At 39.9% G+C, this 24,390-nt stretch overlaps 1 protein-coding gene across 7 annotated transcripts in view; it reads left to right on the plus strand.

Moving 5' to 3' along the window:
• The window catches only part of mtrr (5-methyltetrahydrofolate-homocysteine methyltransferase reductase), a 93,545-nt gene that overhangs the window by 15,419 nt on the left and 53,736 nt on the right, over window positions 1–24,390 (plus strand). For all 7 annotated transcript variants that reach the window (XM_043689981.1, XM_043689985.1, XM_043689983.1 and 4 more), the window contains 5 exons: window positions 3,172–3,544; window positions 10,460–10,588; window positions 15,014–15,167; window positions 19,981–20,069; window positions 22,155–22,335. In XM_043689981.1, coding sequence (XP_043545916.1) covers window positions 3,172–3,544; window positions 10,460–10,588; window positions 15,014–15,167; window positions 19,981–20,069; window positions 22,155–22,335 — 926 coding nt within the window. The remainder of the gene's footprint in view (window positions 1–3,171; window positions 3,545–10,459; window positions 10,589–15,013; window positions 15,168–19,980; window positions 20,070–22,154; window positions 22,336–24,390) is intronic.

A 24,390-nucleotide genomic window follows, 5' to 3' on the forward strand; every position in this document is an offset into this window, starting at 1 on the left:
TAACCTGCAATCTTCTTCCTGACCTCTCCGCCCCCACCCCACTCCGGCCTATCACCCTCACCTTGACCTCCCTCCACCTACCGCAATTCCAACGCCCCTCCCCCAAGTCCCTCCTCCCTACCTTTTATCTTAGCCTGCTGGACACACTTTCCTCATTCCTGAAGAAGGGCTTATGCCCGAAACGTCGATTCTCCTGTTCCTTGGATGCTGCCTGACCTGCTGCGCTTTTCCAGCAACACATTTTCAGAGTGGATTTTTAAGGAAATTGTTATGGGTTTGATCTTTCTGCTTTTTTTTAAAGTTGCTGTCAATTTATTCCCCAAAGTAGCAGAATCAGGGGAAGTTGTTGTTTAAAAACAGATCTTGTTTGGCTATTTACTACTCACTAGTTAACAATGGAGCAGGTCCAATGGAGCAGTGCATAACCTGTGAACTGTGGGAAATCAAGGAACATTAAGCTTTCGATAGGATAATGTTAGTGTTGGAAGTTTATAAAAGTACTTTCCTCTCCTTGATTAGGGGAGAAATTGCCACCAATGATCCAACAGTTCTTTTTCTTGCAGCTGACCTTTTGCGTAGGTCTGTGCAAAGTAGAATCACAGATTGTTGTTACATTTGCAACCTACAAATTAGATGGAATCTAATCTCTGCGCTTTGCTTCTCTGTAGGCTTGAGCCTAGTGATGACAGTTACCTTTCCTTTTCAGTTGAATGTTAGAAGCCTTCTACTTTCAAGCTGTCTAAGCTTCACTTCTCTTTTTTTTTTCTCTCTCTCTCACCTTCTACATTTTTGGTCTTCCTTCAGTCACGTTTCAGCAAGATTTTATTGCTCAGAATGTAGCCAATCTCAATTGTTTCCTTTTGTAGATGTTATTTACTGACAATCTTTCCCTCTCTGTGCCAAGAACCTACTCACCATTCTTGTGTCCTCTTTAACTGACCTGCTCCATCCTTTTCCAGAATCCCATGCTCACAATGATCTCATCTTTGTGTGTCCCTTGTTGGTCTCATGCAACAAGCCACTCCATATTACAATATTAATCATTTAGCTCTGGTATTTGTTTAAAAATAATACAATACATATTTCTGTAAATATACTGTAGCAGGTTGTGTGACAATACATATTTATTATCAACAACAATACTTTCAAATATTGTTCTAGACAAGTTTTTATGTGCAAGTATTAGCCTAGAATTTGTAGATCACTAAATGTTAGTATTATTTAACACATTGACCCTCTGAATTCAAATGCAATTTTAGGATTTACTGCGTGTGCAGATTAACCTTGAAGTCATCTCCTGTCATTCACTCCTGTGTCATAGTTGTGCTATGGGCCCCTCCCCCAATCCTGTCCTAAAGAATCACTGAAATGAATTAATGTAGCAAAGACGTCTTATCGTGCCCCGCTGTCATTTCACTGATAGAAATCCGATGGTATTAAAGCTCTTAATAATTCCGGGGAGATGGTGGTGTAGTGGCAATGTCAAAGGACTAGTAACCTAGAACCCAAGCCTAATGGTCTTGAGACATGGTTTTAGATCATATGAGGCTAATGGAATTTGAAATTAATAAAAATCTGAAATAAGGCAGCTGAGTTGGTGACCATGCAACCACTGTTGGTTGTCATAAAAACTCATCTGAATCACTAATTTCCTTCTTTTTTAAGATAAAGGCTGACCTGTTCTGGTGAAAAAGTCTAACGGTCATAATGATACTACAGTAAATTTTAAAGTGATTCAATTTATATACTCCTCATTTTCTTGTTGGCTTGCTGTAATTTTTTTGGCACGATTCAATGTATTTATCTTGCAAATTTTTGATGGAAATGTGGCACAAAAAGTGGAAAAGAAGTATGTAGACATGCACTAGGTATATATCCTTGTGCTTTACAAAGATCTTTCTTAAAAAAAAAAAGGAAAACTTCAGTTAATTCTTTATTTTAATGTTGGTGCAATTCATTATCTAAAGCCAAGCATGAAATTGATTTTTAATTTGCAATGTTTGGTCCAGCTTTGAAATTTGAATATATAAATCTGCTAAATGTCAGCCCGAAGACGTTCCAGCTGTACTGACGATAGTCAGACCACTTTGACCAAATGTTTCAAAAGATAATAGGGGATCCAGGGCCTCAATATACAATATGGTGCATCCTAACTTGCAATCAGTTTGCAAATTCATCTTTTCAAACAAAAACTAAAATGAGCTTTAATTTATATCACAGGAGGTTACTGTTAATTTAGTCAGAGGGGTCAAATGATTTGATCATGTAATTACAATGCACATGCTACTACTAATTCCTGATGAAGAGTTTATTCCCGAAATGTTGACTGTCCTGCTCCTCTGATGCTGTGTGACTGGCTGTGCCTTTCCGGCACCACACTCTTCGACTCCGATCTCCAGTATCTGTAGCCCTCTCTCCGTATACTAGTCTTGATTTAAAATTAGTGATTCTAACTTTATGGCCTGCACAGTCTTTCAAACAAAAATTCTAAATTAAGCTCTTGTTGGTTATTCTTGTGGAGGATTTATGGTAACAAAAATGTGTTGATTTTTAAAAAAATCTTTCTGTTCCTACTTGATCAAGTAAAAGCTACTGCTGTGGTGAATTGCTTTCCAGGTTCATTCACTGGCCAGCTATGTCTGAAAGTCGTGTATGCAGTACCCATGGCGTTCTGATCATTGTAGTTGGGCAAAACACCATTCACGTTTAGAGATTTCAAACACTTGCTGCTGCTCAATGAGCCTCCTTACTGGCAGCATGAGTATGTAAAATGATCGCTTATGTGGGGTGGGGGAGTGAAAAGCAGTAACACGTGGAAAATGTATATTTCTACATCACCAACAATCTTGAAATTGGAGTCTATATTAATGGAACAAAATAATTAATGATAAAATCTTGTTAGTTTGATTCTGATTTTATGGAGAGGTATGCTAGCAGTTTGGTTGAGTATATTATAGGTATATTCTACTGTGTGCTGTCCTCTTGTTATGATGTAAACAAACTTAAGTTGATTATGTTATAAGCTTGTTAGAGCAGCTCATTCCTAATTTGTTCTGAATTATACTAACATTTATTTTGCTAACAAGGAAATGTTGTTACAGCCCTTCCTGTGTAATTTTGAACATTGAAAATCAACATTACCGTAATTATTAAATTTCTGTTTGTTTTTAGGTTGGAGTTAGTGGTCGAACCTTGGATTGAAGGTCTTTGGGATGCATTGAACGAATTATGCAAGGGGCAAAAAGAGGAAATTAACAGTATAGAAAACATATTGGCTATGAATGATGTTTCAACCGCAGACAGGAGTTCTGAGTTGGCAGATATTGAATTGTTGAAGTTAGAAGCAAATGTCCCACCAACAGCTAAAGATTCAGTTATTTCATCTGTGGGTGTTGAACAAAATCCTATAGTAGCAGGATTTCAGGAATGTTGTCAAGTGCCAACCTGGGTACAATCTGAAAAGCCCTTGTCAGAAAGTGCTCTGAATATCCCTTCACTGCCAGTGGAGTATCTGAATGTAGAGTTTCAGGAAAGCACAGAACAGGTAAGACCATCTGTCTCTAAACACTCTCTCCTGCTAACTTGATGGCATCATTTATATGCCTTATATACCATAAATGTACTTGAATGATGACTGTGTCTCAACAAACATTCTTTCAAAGACTTTGTCTATTTATCCTATCCATGTCCCTCATGGTTTTATAAAACTCTATAAGGTCACCCCTCGGCCTCCAACACTCCAGGGAAACAGCCCCAGCCTGTTCAGCCTTTCCGTATAGCTCAAATCCTCCAACTCTGGCAACATCCTTGTAAATCTTTTCTGAACCCTTTCAAGTTTTGCAACATCTTTCCGATAGGAACGAGACCAAAATTGCACACAATATTCCAACAGTGGCCTAACCAATGTCCTGTACAGCCGCAACATGACCTCCCAACTCCTGTACTCAATACTCTGACCAATAAAGGAAAGCACACCCAATACCCTCTTCACTATCCTATCTACCTGCATCTCCACTTTCAAGGAGCTGTGAACCTGCACTCCAAGGTCTCCTTGTTCAGCAACACTCCCTAGGACCTTACCATTAAGTGTGTAAGACCTGCTAAGATTTGCTTTGCCGAAATGCAGCACCTCGCATTTATTGAAATTAAACTCCATCTGCCACTTCTCAGCCCATTGGCCCATCTTATCCAGATTCTGAGGTAACCTTCGATGTCCACTAAATCTCCAATTTTGGTGACATCTGCAAACTTACTAACTATACCTCTTATGCTCACATCTGAATCATTTAAATAAATGATGAAAAGTAGTGGACCCAGCACCAATCCTTGTGGCACTCCACCGGTCACAGGCCTCCAGTCTGAAAAACAACTCTCCACCTTCACACTCTATCTTCTACCTTTAAGCCAGTTCTGTATCCAAATGGCGAGTTCTCCCTGTATTCCGTGAGATCTAACCTTGCTAACCAGTCTTCCATGGGGAAGTTTGTCAAACACCTTTCTGGAGTCCATATAGATCACATCTACCGCTCTGCCCTCATCAATCCTCTTTGTTACTTCTTCAAAAAACACTCAATCAAGTTTGAGACTTGATTATCCACACACAAAGCCATGTTGACTATCCCTAATCAGTCCTTGCTATTCCAAAGACATGTACATCCTGTCCCTCAGGATTCCCTCCAACACCTTGCCCACCAGCGACATCAGGCTCACTGGTCTATAGTTCCCTGACTTGTCCTTACCATCTTTCTTAAACAGTGTGACTACATTAGCCAACCTCCAGTCTCATTAAGAGGCCTAGCAATTGCTTCCCATAGAGTTCTAGGGTACATCTGATTAGGTCCTGGGAATTTATCCACTTGTATGCGTTTCAAGACATCCAGCACTTCCTCCCCTGTAATCTGGACATTTTTCAAGATGTCACTATATCTATTTCCCTACATTCTATATCTTCCATGTCCTTTTCCATAGTAAATACTGATGCAAAATACTCGTTTAGTAAATCTGCCCCATCTCCTGCTGCTCCACACAAAGGCTGCCTTGCTGCTCTTTGAGGGGCTGAAAATGTGTTGCTGGAAAAGCGCAGCAGGTCAGGCAGCATCCAAAGAACAGGAGAATCGACGTTTCGGGCATAAGCCCTTCTTCAGGAATCTTTGAGGGGCCCTATTGTCTCCCTAGTTACCCTTTTGTCCTTAATGTATTCGTAAAAACCCTCCTGGATTCTCCTTAACTCTATTTGCCAAAGTATCCTGTGTCCCCTTTTTGCCCTCCTGATTTCCCTCTTAAGTATCCTGTCTATACCTGAGATATGCTTCCTTTTTCTTAACCAAACCCTCAATTTCTTTGGTCATCCAGCATTCCCTATACCTACCAGCCTTCCCTTTCACCCTAACAAGAATATACTTGCTCTGGATTCTCGTTATCTCATTTCTGAAGGCTTCCCATTTTCCAGCTGTTCTTGCCCAATAGCATCAAAATTGGTCTTTCTCCAATTTAGAACATCAACTGTTAGATCTGGTCTATCGTTTCCATCACTATTTTAAATCTAATAGAATTATGGTCGCTGGCCCCAAAGTGCTCCCCCACTGACCCCTCAGTCACCTGCCCTGCCTTATTTCCCAACAGTAGGTCAAGATTTGCACCTTCTCACTAGGTTCACCCACATACTGAATCAGAAAGATTTCTTGTACATGCTTAACAAATTCCTCTTTATCTAAACCCTGAACACTATGGCAGTCTCAGTCTATGTTTGGAAAGTTAAAATCCCCTACCATAACCACCCTATTATTCTTACAGATAGCTGACATCTCCTTACAAATTTGTTTCTCAATTTCCTTCTGACTATTAGGAGTTCTATAATACAATCCCAATAAGATGATAATTTTTTTCGTATTTCTCAATTCCACCTGGATGTACTTCTGGGAATATTCTCCCTCAGTACAGCTGTAATGCTATCCCTTATCTAAAACGCCACTGCCCCTCCTCTCTTGCCTCCCTTTCTATCCTTCCTGTAGCATTTATATCCTGGAACATTAAGCTCCCAGTCTTGTCCATCCCAGAGCCACGTTTCTGTAATTGCTATGATATCCCAGTCCCATGTTCCTAACCATGCCCTGAGTTCATCTGCCTTCCCTGTTAGGGCACTTGCATTGAAATAAATGCAGTTTAATTTATCAGTCCTACCTTGTTCTCTGCTTTGTCCCTGCCTGCCCTGACTGTTTGACTTGCCTTTGTTCTTAACTGTACCAGTCTCAGATTGATCTCTTTCCTCACTATCTCCCTGGGTCTCACCCCCCACCTTACTAGTTTAAATCTTCCCGAGCAGCTCAAGCAAATCTCCCTGCCAGTATTTTAGTCCCCTTCCAATTTAGGTACAATCCATCCTTGTACAGGTCACTTCTACCCCAGAAGAGCTTCTAATGATCCAAATAAGTGAATCCTTCTCCCATACACCAGCTCCTCAGCCATCTCCTCATCTGCTCTATCCTCCTATTCCTGCCCTCACTAGCTCGTGGCACCAGGAGTTATCCAGATATTACTACTCTCGAGGACCTCCTTTTTAAATTCCTACCAACTCTGTAATCTCCCTTCAGAATCTCAACTTTTTCCCTTCCTATGTCGTTGGTTTCAATGTGGAAAATGCTGTCCCCTCTCCCCCATGAGAACATTCTGCACCCTCTCTGAGACATCCTTGCTCCTGGCACCAGGGAAACAACACACCATTCTGCTTTTTCACTGCTAGCTACAGAAACGTCTGTCTATATCTCAGACTAGACAGTCCCTTAACACAATCGATCTCTTGGAACCTGACATACCCCTCATTGCATGAGAGCCAGTCTCAATATCAGAAACTGACTATTCGTGCTACATTCCCCTGAGAATCCATCACACCCTACATTTTCCAAAGCAGCATACTTATTTGAAATGGGAATAGCCACAGAAAACTCCTGTACCAACTGTCTATCTCTCTGATCTTTGCTGGAGTTCATCCATCTATGTGATTGTATCTGTGACTTTTCCACCTTCCTATAACTGCCATCCATCAAATCCCCTTGCTGTTGTAAATTCCTCATTGCCTCTAACTGTCTGTCCAACCGATCCATTCGACCTGATAGGATTCGCAGCCAACGGCATTTATTGCAGATACAATCCTAAACTCCCACATTCAACAAGATGAGCATATCACTCTACTATAGGCCATTTTTTGCTTCTGTTAATCTACAGACCCTGAAAATAGCACTGCCTTATTCCTCTACAAAACACTGCTCCAGGTTAAATTAATACTTTGGGCTTATATTTTAAGTTTAATCAAGAGACATATCTCAATAAAACATATAAACAGGAAAGAGCTCACTCTACTCACTACTGCAGACTTACTGTAAGGCCACGCTTAAAATATCCACTTGTCTGTTTCTGTGCTGTGACCTCTCCCAAACAGTTCCTCCAAGATCAGTTGTGAATTTCATTGTGTGTTAATTTTCCCAGATGCACTCTGATGTCTACTGATATATGAATTCAAACAGCAAAGGCAGTAACTGTGCAGGTTCACTGCAACAGCATATACAACAGTAATTGCTGCCTCCTAGGATTTGAGGAAATCACTTCCTCCAACACCTAAAATACCTCAAAAAAAGAGCAGCTGTTATAGCCAGAAATTTTTCCCATCCTCCATCTTGGATTACCAATCTTTAATAGAGTAGACATTTTCATTCAAGATCAATCGAAGGATAAGTTAAGAATTAAGTTAAGACACTTACAAGGAGAGGTAAGAAAGTTTGTTCATTGTAGGGAATAAAAAGCAGAGTATGAAAGACTTCTATAAAAAAATCTTAATTGTAAATGGAAATCAGGAAACAATGTGGTTGAGGCCAATCACAGCTGCTTCATTGATGACATTCCCTCCATCAGTGAATCTTCCCTGAAAGCGTGATGTTCAATTCTAGTTCTAATTTCTGAGGTACTTAATCAGTTCATTCCCATGCAGTAAAACCTGGATACGATCCAGGCTTGCATTGAATAGATGGGGAGTAACACTCATTTGACACTATTACCAGGTAATGACTATATCTGCTAAGAGAATCTCACCATCTAGCCTGGACAATCAATAGGATTAACATCGCTGAATCCTCCACCATCACTATTGACCAGAAACTGAACTGGACCAGCCATATAAATACTGTGGCTGTGAAAGCAAATGAAAGGCTGGGAGTGTTAGGGCAACAAACTCGGCACTGGACTCTCCGAAGCCTGTCCACTATCCACAGGCTGCGAGTGTGATGGAATGCTCTTCGTTTGCCTGGATAAACATAACTCCAAATGTACTCAGAACTTAACACTGTGCAATTCAAAACCGCTCCCTTCAGCATCCCATCCATCAAAACTCTGCTTCCATTGCCACTACTCAGTTAGCAATAGTCTGTACTATGTAGATGACTACAGCAATTCACCGAGACTCCTTCAACACTACCCTTCAAATCTGTGATCTTCAAAACAATGACAGTAAATACATGGCAAAACTACCATTTGCAGATTTTGTCTACAAGTCAAACACTATTTTGATTCAGAGCTATATAGCCAGTCCTTCTGTACCTCTGGTCAAAATTCTCCCTAACAGCCCTCTGGCCTGTCTCCCTAACAGCCCTGCATGGGTGCACCTACATCATATATGGACTGCAGTGATTCAATAAGGTGGCTTACTGTCACCTTCTTCTCAAAAGGAATAATTGCTGTCCTACCCACTGATTATCCACATTCCATTAACCATTTCAAAGAAAACAAATCAGACTGTAATCTCTTTTTTTCTTTTACAGGTTTTGGTTTTACTTTTGTTTTTCTTGTCAGCAGCTAATTTTGCTGTTCACATCTTTTTGAGGCATCTTTTACTAATGTTCACATTACTATCCCTTTTAGCCCTCCCCTACCAACACTTGTCATTTAATCTCCAGTATTCCACTCTGACACAAGCCTTCCTTTTTGTTAATTTTTCACCCCCTCCTCTTTCACTGCTTGAACTTTGTTTTTTTTCCCCCTGGTTCTCATGCAAGTTCACTGACCTGGAACGTCACCTCCGTTTCTGTGTTTGCACACATTAAATCCAAGCTACTCAGAATTTCCAGCATTTTCTGTTTTATCTTTGATTTCAGATTTCCAGGATCTACAGTGCTTTGCTCTATACTTCCCTTGCCTTATTGACTTGACATTGCATCTGTCTGAAATTAGTGCTACAGTTTAGCAGTTGTAATCAATTTTAATGATTTTTGATTGCTATCTCTGCATTTTTCCTTTTCAATCCTATTGTTTGCTAAGGACACAATCAATTCTTTACAGTGGAGTTGACTGATTTAACATTTAATTGGTTTGTTGGCATCACTTCCACAGACCTATTCCTCAGTTTGGGAATTAGCATTTAATTTCTACTTCTTACATGTTTGCAATATCAATTTGTTAGAATTGGATTCTGGCATGAGGTTAAATTCTGTAAGCTCTCTTTCTGTCTGATAATGCGTTAACTCTGAGTGGTAGATGTTCTCCTACTGTAGCAGGTGCTTCCTTATGCTGCATAGTCTTAAGCTACTTTCTTCAACGACGAGAACTAGCAACTACAGCTGGGCTTTTGTTCTGTTTAATGTGTTCAGGAGAGGAAGCTCAGGTTGGTATACTGTACTGCGTAAGTGCTGTTTTCTGAACTGAAGGATCTTTTAAAGTAAATCACTAAATTGAAAAATAAATATAAGTACCATATACAGCTCTATATATTGTAGTGTTTACATAGATTTACAGGTACTCCCCTATAGTACTCGACAGGACAATTTTAAATAAACTAGGCTCCATCTAGTGGCAGACCTTGCTCAGTGGTCATAGCAGCTGGACAGGTTCACTTGCACCTTTTAGCTTCTGCCACAAGATGGAGCCAGGACCTCAGTTAACAACAGGTGAGACCAGCTGAAGAATGGTCCAGGTAGGAATGCAGGGAGAGGGTCGAAGTGGTTTCCAGGCTGAGGGCAGGAACATGTTCAGGGAAAGGGCAGGACTGGGTGGCAGGCTGAGGGGGTGGAGGAGCTGCTGCAGACCCCTGTTATTACAGCAGGCACTGTGGTGTTTAAGAATGGGGTGGGGGTGTAAGAGGAACCTAAGTGCTGAGAGTCAGCTGAGCACTGGGGAAAAGGTCTGAGCACATTGCATGTTCTGGACAGAACAGAAAACCTTTGATAAGTGATAAGGTGGAACTTGGAACATTTAATCAATACTAATTTGTTAACAGTTAATGTGAAACAATGCTGTGCATTTACTTTATCAAATACATGAACTCTCAACTTAATCATTAGCGTGGTTCAGGAAGGATGTATAAGAGCTGAGCAGAAATGTCCCGAGAATATTTGTGTATGTACGGAGCGGTAAATCTTCTGCAGCTGGTTGATATATGCTCTTTCTAACCTTTTTTCACTCGCCGTTTGATCCTCAGGTCTACCAACAAGAATGCTTCTCATTGGCACCAGGTGTCACTCTGTTTCAGGTTCCAGTGACTAAAGCAATTTCTCTAACCCGGGAGGATGCAGTGAAAACTGCCTTATTCTTGGAGCTTGATATTTCAGTAAGTCTTTCTGCCTGGATCACTTTTGAGTTTTCATCAAAGATGGAAATGTTCTGCTACAGACGGAGATGATGCGTCTTGTTAATGTCTACACATGCAGACTTTATATTAGTAATATCATTGCTGTTTGTGGGATCCCTTGCTAGGTCCAAACTGATGTTGCATTACAGCTGTCTGTACAACCAGTTGATTTTTTTTTTGGAAGCACTTTCGGACATGAAAAGTGCTCTGTAAATGAAAAGTTCTTTCTTCCCTTCTGACATCAGCCTTGCTGTCCTGCAGAAAATCTGGGAAATAAGATTTTGAGTTATAACTCTGTTATCACCTTCTGGGAAGCAAGGTATAGAGTGGTATTGAGAAATGTCTCTGCAATGGTTTCCTTCCCAAATCTCTATTTTGGGTTTGCTGTGTTTTCTTAGAAGTGGAAAAAAAAGAGGAAAAATAGAGTTATGAATTATAGACATTATTTACTGAATGGCTTAGTGTCGTCATTTTTGTTGGATAGGGTGGAGGGTTACTTCTCTTCCTGGTTTTTAAATCTTTAAAACTCTATTAGTAAGCGCTGGGTTGGATTATTAAGAGTGTCATTGTGTCTTCTTGGGGTGTTAGCTTTCGCCACTGTCAGCTGTGGTTAGAGGTTATGGTTTGAACTTCCTGGTGAACACTTCTTGCTCCCAGACACCGGGATTACAGATTCAGATATGGAGGTTACGTGACAAATGCACGGTTCTGCTATTGCTACCTAAACCACCTTTTATCCCCCTGCCCTGCTACCTTCAGAAAACTGTGGATCCTTTAACCTTCAGTACTTTCTGGGGTCCTACCTTTCATTATGTAATCCCCTGCCTTGTTAGCCCTCCCCAGGTGTATTATTTCACACTTTTTTCTGGGTTCAATGGTCATTTGCGCATGTCAAATGGAAATCTGTTGATATCCTCCAGCAGCTTATAGCTATCCTCTTCGTTATTTATCACACTATCAATTTGCATGTCATCTGCAAAGTTCTTGATCATACCACTGATTAAAATCCAAATCGTTACACCACAAACAGCAAAGGCCCCAACATAGGATCTTGAAGATCCCCTCTGGAAGCAAATTTCCAGTCTCTGGAAATATGCTTCTGCTTTCTGCCTTTTAGGCATGTTTGGATTCAGTGTGATACTTAGCCTTGGATCTCATGAGCTGTTTCTTTCTTTACCAGTCTGCTATGAGGGACCATATCAAAAGAGTCTGTAGAGTTCATGTCTACCACATCGAATATGATACTCACTCTTTATCAAATTTGTCAAATGTGATATTCCCTCATTAGATCAATGCTGACTGTCTCAAGTAATACCTGTCTTTTCAAGTGCAGATATATTCTAATAATATCCCCACCACTGAGGTAAGACTGACCGGCCTGTAAGAGCTTTAAATATCTGAGCTTCTTTATAAGTATATGAGCTTCTTTCTCTTTCTTAATTCTAACTGTAAGATCCCTTGATGTCAGGAGTTCTGTGGTCTTTTTTCTTTTTACGAGAACGTAGTTGCTTTGTACTCCTGCTTCTTCCGTGAATATCTCCCATTGTTCTGACATAACTTTATCTGAGCCCAGTACACTTTGGGTCACACCATACCTTATCACAGTGTAATTTTCCCAGTTTATTATTATTTTTTTATTCCCAACTCTTTCTTTGTCTTTTTCCATAACTCTCATAACTGAGTTGTGGTCACTTTCTCCAAAATGCTCCTACTTTCTATCTCCTGGCTATACGGTTCTCCAGGATGCAGTTTAAGAACTTTGCTCCCTCCCTACCTTGCACACTAAGACTATCCCAGTTTTAATATTTGGGTAGTAAAAATCCCCTACTTTTACTGCCTCATTATTTTTGCATTTCTCTGAAATTCGATCGTCCTTTTTCATTGACACTTATCAGGGTGTTTCCACTTTTGGTGCTTCTATCCATATGGCTTCACTTGATGATCTTTTCTGATATATAATCCCTCTTCTCTGTAGTAAATGATTCCTTGTTCAATATCATTACCCACCCCCCCCCACCCCCGGCAAACAACAATCACTTTATCTCATCTGAATACCTTATAACCAGGAATGATGGGCTGTGTCTCACTTCAGTGGGATGGTGTGCTGGGAATCTGACCTTGCTGTTCCCAGAGTTCTCACAAGTGAAAGGTTTTATAAGAACACGCTAGATTTCTTAATTTACTGTCTTTTAGACTGAGGTTGACAGAAAGCATAGGCCAAATTCCTGTACTTGACAAGAATGACTATTAAAAAAAGTAAATTCTAGCTATAGCTAAATAGTTATGAACTGTAAAGATATGACTCTACTGGTTAAAGTTTGAATTTCTTTATAAAATTCCCCAACCAGACAGATTTAAAAAAACATTGGTATTGTGGTGATGGGTGAATGGGAAGGTGGTTATTGGTCCCTGTCCACAAGGTTTGCTGAAATGGTCCTTTTGACTTGTTCAGACCTGCGACTCCTTGATTTCTCTTCGCGAGATACTCACTTACTTTCACTGGCTTGCAGGAGGCACATGGTATCTGGTTCACACTTCGAAGGTCTCTGACTTATTGGTCAAAAGCCAGATCTTGCAGCAACTGATGAGGAGAACTGAACTGGCTTTCTTCAGTCTTGAAGTGCTTTGTTTTTACTGCAGGGTTGTTATTTTTTTCGGTGTGTTGGCATCTAATCAGACATTCTTGCACACCAGCTGGGTAGCTGTCACCGGGCCAGCCTCCGTCATTGGCTAGTCGAAAGTCTTCAGTCTGTGGAATGGTGACAGGTTGTCTATAACAATGAGCTGGGTGTTGCCAGCTGAATCTCCCTGTGTTCACAGACCTGACTCCGGCTTGTCTGTAATAATGTCCTCCACTGCAGTGTAAAGAACACTCTGTTATACTGGGAGAAAGTGAGGACTGCAGATGCTGGAGATCAGAGTTGAGAGTGTAGTGCTGGAAAAGCACAGCAGGTCAGGCAGCATCCAAGGAGCAGGAGAATCGATGTTTTGGGCATGGGTCGTTCATCAGGAATCAAATTGCTGATTCTTGATGAAGGGCTTATGCCTGAAAAGTTGGTTCTCCTGCTCCTCGGATGCTGCCTGACCTGTTGTGTTTTTCCAGCACCACACTCAACTCTGATCTCCAGCATCTGCAGTCCTCACTTTCTCCTCAATTTGGAGACATATAGCATGGAATCAGATCCTTTGGTCCAACTCGTCCACGCTGACCAGGTTTCCCAAACTAAACTAGTCCCATTTGTCTCAGTTTGGCCAAATTCCTCTAAATGTTTCCTCCTTGTGTACCCATCCGGATGCCTTTTAAATGTTGTAATTGTACCAGCCTCCACCACCACCTCTGGCAGCTCATTCCGTACACTCTCCACCTTCTGTGTGAAAAAGTTGCCCCTTAGGTCCGCTTTTTAAATCTTTCCCCTCTCGCCTTAAACCTATGCCGTCTAGTTTCTCTGGGAAAAAGACTTTGGCCATTTAACCTATCAATGCCCCTCATGATTTTATAAACCTGTACAGACTCCAATGCTCCAGGGGAAACAGTCCCAGGCTGTTCAACCTCTCCCTATAGCTGAAACCCACCAAACCTGGCAACATCCTTGTAAATCTTTTCTGCACCCTTTCAAATTTAACAACAGCCTTCCTATAGCAGGGACGAGAATTGAAGGCAGTATTCCAAAAATGGCCTAACCAATGTCCTGTACAGCTGCAACATGACCTCCCAACTCCTGTACTCAATGGTGTTAGGTGTTTGGAACTCCTCTCTCTTCCGTAAATGACAGTTAACGCTGGATCAGTTATTATTTTCAAATCTGAAATGGATACATTTTTATGTAGCCAAGATATTAAGGGATATGGGCCAAAGGCAGTTATATGGAATTAGGTCACAGGTCAGCCATGATTTCATTGAATGGTGGAAAAGGTTTGAGGGGCTGAATAGCCTACTCCTGTTCCTATGTTCCGAAGCTGTGCTGAAAGCAAAAGCCAAGAAATCCAGACACTGGCTGGGGCTGGGGATGGAGTGGGAAGGAAGCGGCGAAGGTTCATTAGCTGAAATTGTTGAACTCCATGTTGAGTTCAGAAGACCATAAAGAGCCTAAACTGAAAACGAGGTGTTCTTCCTCTAGTTGGTATTGTGGTTCACTGGAACAAAGCAGAAGAGCTTCTCTTTGTTGGTCTGCATAGTAGCTTTCCTACACCACACTAGACAATTAAGCTGTACAGATTTAAAGGAAGATGGTGTTAGCAAATTTGCCTTATGGTGATAGACAGTCCAGCCAAGCCATATAATGTGATGAGGATTTATTACACCGCAAACCCTGCACCACCACCATAATTTGGGGAAATAAAGTCTTGTGTGATCTGTGGATCACTACAAATAATGCATAACATAATTATTTTCTTATTTTGCAGAAAACCTCAATGATGTATGAACCTGGAGATGCTTTCAGCGTTATATGTCCTAATAATAAGAGTGAGGTGGAAGAACTAATTCAGAGGCTTGGACTTGCAAACAAGAAAGACCATGTGGTTGAAATAAGTATTATACCAAACAATAAGAAAAAAGGTAACTGAAAATGAAAGTCTTTCATTTATATTGTCCTATTGTGCAGTTTCACTTTGTGCAGGGTAGCACGGTGGCTCAGTGGTTTGCACTTTTGCCTCAGTGCCAGGGACGTGGGTTCAATTTCAGCCTTGGGGGACTGTCGTGTGGAGTTTGCACATTCTCTCCGTGTCTGCGTGGGTTTCCTCCGGGTGCTCCGGTTTCCTCTCGCAATCTAAAAGATGTGCAGGTCAGGTGAATTGGCCAGGCTAAATTGCCCATAGTGTTAGGTGCATTAGTCAAAGGGAAATGGGTCTGGGTGGGTTACTCTTCGGTGGGTCGGTGTGGACTTGTTGGGCCGAAGGGCCTGTTTCCATACTGTAGGGAATCTAATCTAATTAAATCAAAATCATAATTGTCTTTTTAAATTATAACATTACCCTTTGGCTAAGCTAATGTCTTTGATATAAAAACCAGAAGACTCTCTTCCTGAATAGTTTGGCAGTCAATGGGCCATACAAGTGCAGTTTCTGTACAAATTGGTGACTGGTGCATTTCGCTTTGATTTGTTAATGTTGGAAAATTGTAGCTGGCAGCATGTTTTCAATTGATTAAGCAAAATTGTAAGTGAATTTGATAAAGATTACCATGATATTGAAATGTCTTTAAAACATGGTGCAGATAGATACTGTCAAGTATCTGGGTTATAGAATGTATGGCTGTGAAAACAGGTGCAAATCCTAAAATTTGATTTGAAGTAGCCATTGATATTATGCTTTTTGTTCTGTAAATGGAAATGTCTCAATAACATTTGTATTTTTGTATCTTTTTAAAATATGGTTGCTGCATTACAACTTGAAAATACAACTAACCTCATTTAAAAATTAATGTACATAGTGTACATATCTGGAATAGATTACAAAAATGAGAAGGATGCATTATAGAAATAACAAAACCGGTTGTAGACAAAGGGGTCTAGAATAATGACCAAAGAATAACTCAAAAGGTGTGATTTGGAAAAGTTTCTAAAATGAAGACAGAGTAATGAGTAGAGTTGAGATGGTTGAAAATCTCTGAGAGGAAACAGGAGATAGCTATGCACACAAGGTAGTGTTTATGAAAAGCTCCTTTAGCAGGCTGAGTTCAGTCATGCAATTAGTGTGGCCATATAGCTCATCATGCCTGTACTGGCTGTGCAAACTAGTGCACGTTTCCCCATATCCCTGTACATCATTACAATCCAAAAAAAATCAATCAATGTTCTCTTGAATCTCAATTGAATCTACTTCCACCATATTTCCAGGGAATGCTTTCCATACCCAACAGCTGACTGACTGTGTGTAAAAGTTCTCTCACATCACCCTTGCTTTGTTTGCACAATGCTTTAAAAGTTTTGCCCTTCCATTCTTGTTTCTTTTACAAGTAAAGACAGATTCACTCTATCTACTCTGTTCAGCCTGGTCATGATTTGGGAAACCTCTGTACGATCTCTTTACATTTCTCCACCGCCAAGGAGAACAGTCCCAATGTCTTCAATCTATCTCCATACCTGAGGTTTCTCGTTCCTTGAGCCACTCTAGTAGCTTGCTTTTGTACTTTCTATCATGCATTTGCACCTTTGCCTATAATGTGGCACTCAGAACTGTACACAATAACCTATCTGAAATTGAAGGTGTTTTTTACAAGTTCAATATAACCTCCTTATTCTTTGTACTATATATGTCCCTATGAATAAAGCCAATAACATTATATGATGTATTTACTTCTGTCTTCACCTGTCCTGCTATCTTCAATGATCTGTGCACATATACACCAGGTTCTTCTGCTCCTGCGCTCCCTTTTGAAATGTACCCCCCTCAATCTATATTGTCTTTCAGTGTTCTACCAACCAAAAGTCTCTTTTGGAATATTGTGTGCAATTCTGGTCTCCCTCCTATCTGAATGATGTTATCAGAATGGATGGGTATATGAATAGGAAGGGTTTAGAGCGATATGGGCTAAGTATGGGCAAATGGGACTAGATTAGGTTAGGATCTCTGGTCGGCGTGGACGGGTTGGACCACAGGGTCTGTTCCCGTGCTGTATATTTCTATGACTCTAAGTGCATTGCCTTACAATGCATCTCTGCATTGAACTTCGTCTGCCACCTATCTTCCCTGGCCACCAACTTGTCAATGTCCTTTTTCGGAGTTCCATGCTATCCTCCTCAGTTTAAAATTCTCCCAAGTTTAGTATTGCCTGCAAGCTTGGAAAGTATACCCTGCATACGGAGATCTAGGTCACTCATAATTGATATTTTTTTTAAGCAAAGCAATGTCCCAATAACAGCCTACACTACAATCATCCCTCCAGCCTGAAACATATTCATTGACCATTACTTTGTTTTCCACCACTCAGCCAATTTTGTATCCACATTGTTGTAGTTCCTTTCATACCATGAGCTAAACTTTTCTCATCTATTGCGAGGCACTGGATCAAACACCTTCTGGACATTCTTGTACACAATGTCAACCGCATTACTCTCATTGAACCTTTCCACTATGTCTTCAAAAAACTCCCAGTTCGTTAAACCAGATTTCCCTTTTTAGAAATCCATGCTGACTCTTAATCAGCCCACCTTTCTCCAAATGACTATTGATTCTGTCATGAAAAATTGTTTCCCTCTTAGTGATGTTAAACTAACTGATCTATAATTGCTTTTAGTCCTTCAACTTTATTTGAGCAAGTCTGTAATGTTGGCAATTCTGTAATCTTCTGGCATCTCACCAGAGCAGAGAACACTGCTCTGAAAGATTGTTGCCAGTGCCTCTACAATTTCAACCCCCACTTACTTCAAGATCCTTGGATGCAATTGATCTGATCCCAATGCTTTGTCAGCTTTAAGTACCAACAATCTTATCCAAGATTTTTTTTGTTTTCATTAATTTTGATACCTTTTGTTCTTCTGTCACCTTGGCAATGTTGTATACAAACTCCATGCAAATTATAGAGTCAAATTCCTTGAGGATTGGCAATAAATGCTAGCCTTACCAGCAATGTTACATGAATGAATACAGACAATGCACGGTAATTGTTTAAGGCTGTGGCTGGAGCCCTAATGAAGCAAATTGTTGGGATGGGGAGCCAGATGCTGCCTTTGTTCTTGGATGCTGTCGAGCTGTACTTGTGCTGACTCGTGCCATGTAGATGTTGGACAGGCTTTGAATTGTGAGGAGCAGTGCTCCAAACACTCTGAATGTACCCCTACCGTCCTGAAAACTCATTTATCGGGGTGGCTGATCAGAATAAAGTGACAGTAATGACTAGCATGGTAGGAATTGGAGAGAATCGGCTCCTGATTAAAGGAGCAACCAGCAACAAGGAAAGTAAATGTTGGCAGTGAAGGGGACTGTCAGGGGTGTATCTATTGGGGACTGAGGCTGAGGAGTGTGTTTGTTTTGCACCTGTTCACATTGCCCATATGTCAGTACAAAAAGAGGTGGTGTTACTATACGAATACATTGCTAGTGGGTGAATAATAATGTTTGTGTGGTTGAGTTGAGTTACATAGTACAGAATTCCTAACCACTGTCCTGTTCTTGTAACCTCAGTATTTACGTGGCTCGGCCAGTTCAGTTTCTGATAGTGGTAATGCTGCAGCATGTTAGTGGCAATTGGGTTATGGTGATGCTATTGAACATAAAGGGTGATGGCTAAATTGACTTGTTGGCGGTAGTTATTGTCATTGCCTGACACTTAATGTTGTATAAATGTTACTTGATACATATCAACCCAAGCTTTTTAGTACAAGTTGGATACAAATAAAAGTAAATTGGATTTTTATTTAAATATGTCATTTGTCCTCCATATTGTCAAACCAACACATTCAACTTGCAACAAATTCAGTTTTTGATTTATTTAGTGTTTCTATAGATATAATTATGTATCCTTTCCTGTGTGAACTAAGGCATCATCAAGTAAATTGTCAGCCAGTTTATTATAGAAAATCGAAGGTTAATAATGATTTACTTTGTAAAGGAATAAACCATGAGGCCACAGCCTGCAGTATAATGTTAAATGAGCAATTAATTTGAATAAAATTTCAGCCAAGCTGTTGGCATCTCTGGAACGGCACCCATGATGGAAGGAAATAGTATTAATTTGCATGAAAATTGAACAGATGTCTTTCAGTAAATATTCTGGGGTAGGAAGAGTAATTGAGTACATGACAGTGGTGCTGAATTCTTGGCAGGAGCAAATACTTCAGACCCATGGTTCCATGTGTCCCTACCACTGGGATTTAGTCTTCCTCACTTCTGGATGTGGCAAGGTTGAGAAGAAGGCTTGAAACATTTAAGGTGTTTCTCGCTCTCTACAGATGCTGCCAGACCTGCTGAGTTTTTCAACTTTTTGCTTTTATTTTAGGTCACCAGCATCCAGAGTGTGTTTTATTTTTGCTTTTTGTTTCCTCCTCATGTTTTAGGCTGTGGCCTATTGCTTCGATTTTAGCCGTTTACTTCCCGGACATGATATGACATTGTTATGGTGACAAGTTGATCCAGGCCAATGAATCTGTTACGTACATTTTCTTAAATGTGTATAATTTTACGCAGGTTGATTTTTGGGTATCAGCTGATTTGGTTAATACCTTAAAAAGCCTTTTAAAGTTTAACTTCAGAACATTTCTCAAATGCAACTGATATAGAAATGAGGACATGAGTTTGGTGCTCTAATTACAGCAAGGTTATATTTTGTCACCTTGGTGGAAGTTGATGTGCAAATAGTGTGTAAGCTGCTCTGAAATGTATATATGTGAATTCTTTTTGCAAGGCTTACAAAAATAATATTTTGTTTTAAGGTGCTCACCTGCCTGAATACATACCAAAGAAAAGCACACTGCAATTCATTCTGACTTGGTGCCTCGAGATACGATCAGTTCCCAAAAAGGTATGAATGCAGGTGTTATAGTTCTGAGGTCATTCTGTTTGAAGTCATACAGTTAAACAGCTATACCAACATGCAATGAAAAATCAATAATATTACAATTACAGATGCTGTTAAAAAGTATCATTGGACTGTAACTCACCAACTATCTCATCTTGCCTGTGGGAACAAGAATGAGATTTCAATGTGTGATTTCAATAACATATATACAAATTAGGAAGACCCACATAACCTAGTTGAAATTTTCATATTTGTAAAACACTCAAGTGTATGAGAAATCCATTTGCAGGTCCTTGGGGTGAGGGGGCAGGCGTCATTAACCATAGGGTGATCAAATTTATCATTTTCTCGATTCAGATGCTCCTTTCATCGTGGTCTGTCTTATATACATTTTTTTGAGGAAGTGTGTCATTGTGGTACATATCCTGGTACCATGGCAAGTGTTGACATTTTGAATTTGATAAAAATCTGGAAAAAAAGTCTAGTCTAATGGTGACTATAATACCACTGTCAATTGTAATTTTAAAAACCCATTTCATTCACTAATACTTTTCTGGAGGGAAGAAAATCTGCCAACCATATCTGATCTGGCATGCATTTGACTTCAGACCCACAGCAATGTGTTGACTCTTAATTCCCATCTGGGCAAATAAGGATGGGCAATAAATGGTGGCTAGCCAACCACATCCATATCCCACAAATAAATCTTTAAAAAAGTACTAAATGAGAGAAACTAAGGAAATTGGTAGGGAACTGTCAATTAGTGGCCTAGATTTCACTGTCAATCATGCGCATCATTATTGACATCAATAAAGAAGCCGTATACTAAGACCTAGAGACCTCTGTTGATTTTGTTTTCTGACGTAAGTTTGAATCTGGTGTTAAGTCAGTAGGATCTCCAGCGACTGAATTCCATTGAAGAATTTTCAGACAGCAAACCAGTAATTTGAAATATCCAAATTTAATTTTTGTATAAATTTGATATTTTAACTCCAATAGAACAACTTTGACAACATACAAATATAAGATTAGTTTTCAGGGCCTGAGGTTGTTATGCTGTTGAAGATCCCAGTTAATCTTATTTATGTGTAACTTTCTCAGTAGAGTTTAAACAGTGTTAGGATAGAATAAGGCAAGATTTTCTCATAGAAGTTTATTATCTGTGTGGACTTCAACAGTGCATTTTGTGGAGGAGCAAGGAATTGACAGGCAGCAACTTTTGGACTCCCTGACTGTACTACTTTCCATATGTGTAGATGTTAAAGGATGCAGTCGGTTTCACAGATAGTTATGCTCATTTTTGACAGTTTTGCAGTTTCTTTTATTCACTTGTGGAATGTGGACATTGCTGGCTGGCAATATCCATGTACCACAAGTGAATTAAAAAAAATTATTACAGTTGCAAAACATCAAATCAATAATTTCTACAAAGGGCAACGGAGCATCTTTGAAGCAACATTGCTGGAATGCAGATTATAATATACCATTTAGTGAGCTCAAACTCATGCAGCTTTGACCCTGAATGGAGTGAGATAAGTTAATGGTAAAATAAAGAACAAAACTTTATCATGAAGGGAGAAAGAGGGAGGAGTATACTGGGATGGTTGTATGGAAATGCAAAAATAAATATTGAGGAAACCAAAACAAGCACAGTGGGACCAAGGAAAGAAAAACTTATCTCTAAGGCACAGTATGATAACAAAGCACTTTCACTACAACAAACTGGTTAGGGCTGGATGAGAAAATGTTGCATTGTTTAAAAGCTGCAAGTGCAGATTGATTGATACAAAATACCGCAGTGATAAGAAAAGACTGCACTAAATTATTTAGCAGCTTTAAACTGAAAAACATTTGCTTCTATTTAAGCAAAGTTTATTAGATAAAAGAATGTTTGGCCAGACAAGAAAAGAGAATATGGGGAGCTAAAACTCACTTAAGTTTATTTTGAGGAGAGGCATAGAGAAGGAAAAGGAATAGGACAGATGGGTCCTAGCAAGTCAGAGTGTTCACAAAATGGCAGTTATTATTTTTAAGAACAGTTTTTTTATGCATGATTTTGATTTATTTCAAACTGTGTGTGTATTTTAGGCATGTTTGCGAGCTTTAGCTGAACACACCTCTGATTCTTTTGAGAAACGGAGACTACAAGAGCTGAGTAGCAGACAGGGTGCTGCGGACTACACCCGGTATATGAGAGACCATAATATTTGCCTGCTTGATATTCTTCGCGCCCTTCCATCATGTCATCCACCGCTTAGCCTACTATTAGGTTAGTCACCTCACTTTTCATTACCCACAGCTGTCGAGATTCCAGATAAAATGAAGTATAAAAGCTTAGCATGAACTACTTGGTGTGTCTTTATTTTTCAGTTTGGTAGTTAGCTTGTGGGGCTCTTTCCATTAAGTGAACATTTGAATGTATAACTGTTGTGTTTTTTCTGTTTCCACCTTTTGGCATCTGTTTAGGTTGTGAGTCTTCTCTGACATTTTGTTTAATCACAGAGGCATTACACTGTAGAAAGAGGCCAGTTAGGCACATTATGTCAGCACTGGCTCCCTGATTAAGCACCTAGCAATTCTCTGTGTAATTTTCTTGCATATTTGTTCTTGTATATCCTTCCTGCTGATTACATTCTGATACTACGGGATATTATCGAGTTTAGTGTCTGAATTTTAAATATTTCTGTGAATTCTTGAGTTTAGCATGCTCTTGGAAGAGTTTTACAGCTGCAGCAGTTAGCAGTACATCTGCACATACAAACTAATCATTCGTCTTGTTTTCAAGGTTAAGCTGCCAGTGCTGCTGTGTTTGTACTCAGCAGCTAAGTAATCTCATGGGCTGTGTTCCATTACCGTTATCTTTTCCATTATTGATTACTTTTCTGTGTTTGTGCTGGTACTTGTGATGTGAGTTGATGATTACTGATACAAAGGAGGTGTCAAGTTTGTTATCACAGTCTTGGGTCCTCCAAATGGAAACCAACTTATCTTAAATCTGTGTCTACATTACAGCTTTTAAATTTGATTTCTGTTGTGAGTTTGCCACTGCTGCTTTCTGTCTAAACTTTGGCATGATGTAATGTCATGCCCTGTTGGAGTTGAAAACACTTTGCGCAAATGGTTGCCATAGATTTTGGCTGCATTGTTGGATATAGGCATTCTGTTAGCACTAGTGAATTTTCTAACTTTTTTAAAGTCAATGTTGGACATTCTCTACTGCTTTGATCCATGTACTTATATGTTTACTTGATGTTCTGTGCTGTGATTCTTGACAAAACTGAAAGGTTAACTTGCATTTAAATGGTGTTTTATTATATGTTGCAATGTACAATTTATGACCTAAATGAGTCTTTCATGTATATGATTTGTAAGATTTTTCAAATGTTTCACAAATAGGAAAATTGATATCAAGCTGCAGAGAGATTAGGTACATGACTGAAATATTATGTGGTGATTAACTGAGTTTTTTAATCTACTTTTATACTAAGAAAGGTGGTAATGTTCAACTTATAACTTTATTTTTTCTTTATCCTTGTATCCAAGATGGCACTGGGAATGGTGACTTTGTACACTTTTGACTGTTTAATTGTTTTTCTAAACTGCATTCCTCTGGGATTAGCTTCTTAAACATTGCTGATTTTTAATTGTACCACTTTTGGAAGCTGTGCCTTTAGCTGCCAGGACTTGGAATTCCAGGTTGACCACCTCTCTTGGAAAAGGATGAGAGAAACTTCACCCTGGGGTTTGCTGATGAGACCTTGGGAAGTGGGTGTGGGGAAGGGACTGGTCTTTGACTTGACTTGTAGATGAAGCCCTATCTACAGTGGTGTGATCCACCCCAAACTGATGCTGCCAATTCAGATTCCACAGCCCTCGACATGTTCTGGATAGACCCATACATAAACTACCAAACAACCACAAATGTGCACTTGCAGTTACAAAGTCTGCAAAGGTGGAGGAAATCTAGGACATAGTGACTGACCCAAAATGTGGGGCAAAAAGCCAAATTACTGGGCAGCCCCAGAAAATCAAGGACCATTTGTCACCTTGTGGAATTCTCTCCCTCTAACCAATCCAAATTTCCTTCCATTTAACCAAACCATGGGTCATCTGTTACAATATCACCTTATCTGGCTTAGTTGAATGCCTTCAGTGGTTTACAAAGTTAAAAATTGCACAACACCAGGTTATAGTCCAACAGGTTTAATTGGAAGCACACTAGCTTTCGGAGTGTCGCTCCTTCATCACTACCACCTGATGAAGGAGCGTCGCTCCGAAAGCTAGTGTGCTTCCGATTAAACCTGTTGGACTATAACCTGGTGTT

Source organism: Chiloscyllium plagiosum, chromosome 5 (assembly GCF_004010195.1).
Source record: "Chiloscyllium plagiosum isolate BGI_BamShark_2017 chromosome 5, ASM401019v2, whole genome shotgun sequence".
Lineage (NCBI taxonomy): Eukaryota > Metazoa > Chordata > Chondrichthyes > Orectolobiformes > Hemiscylliidae > Chiloscyllium > Chiloscyllium plagiosum.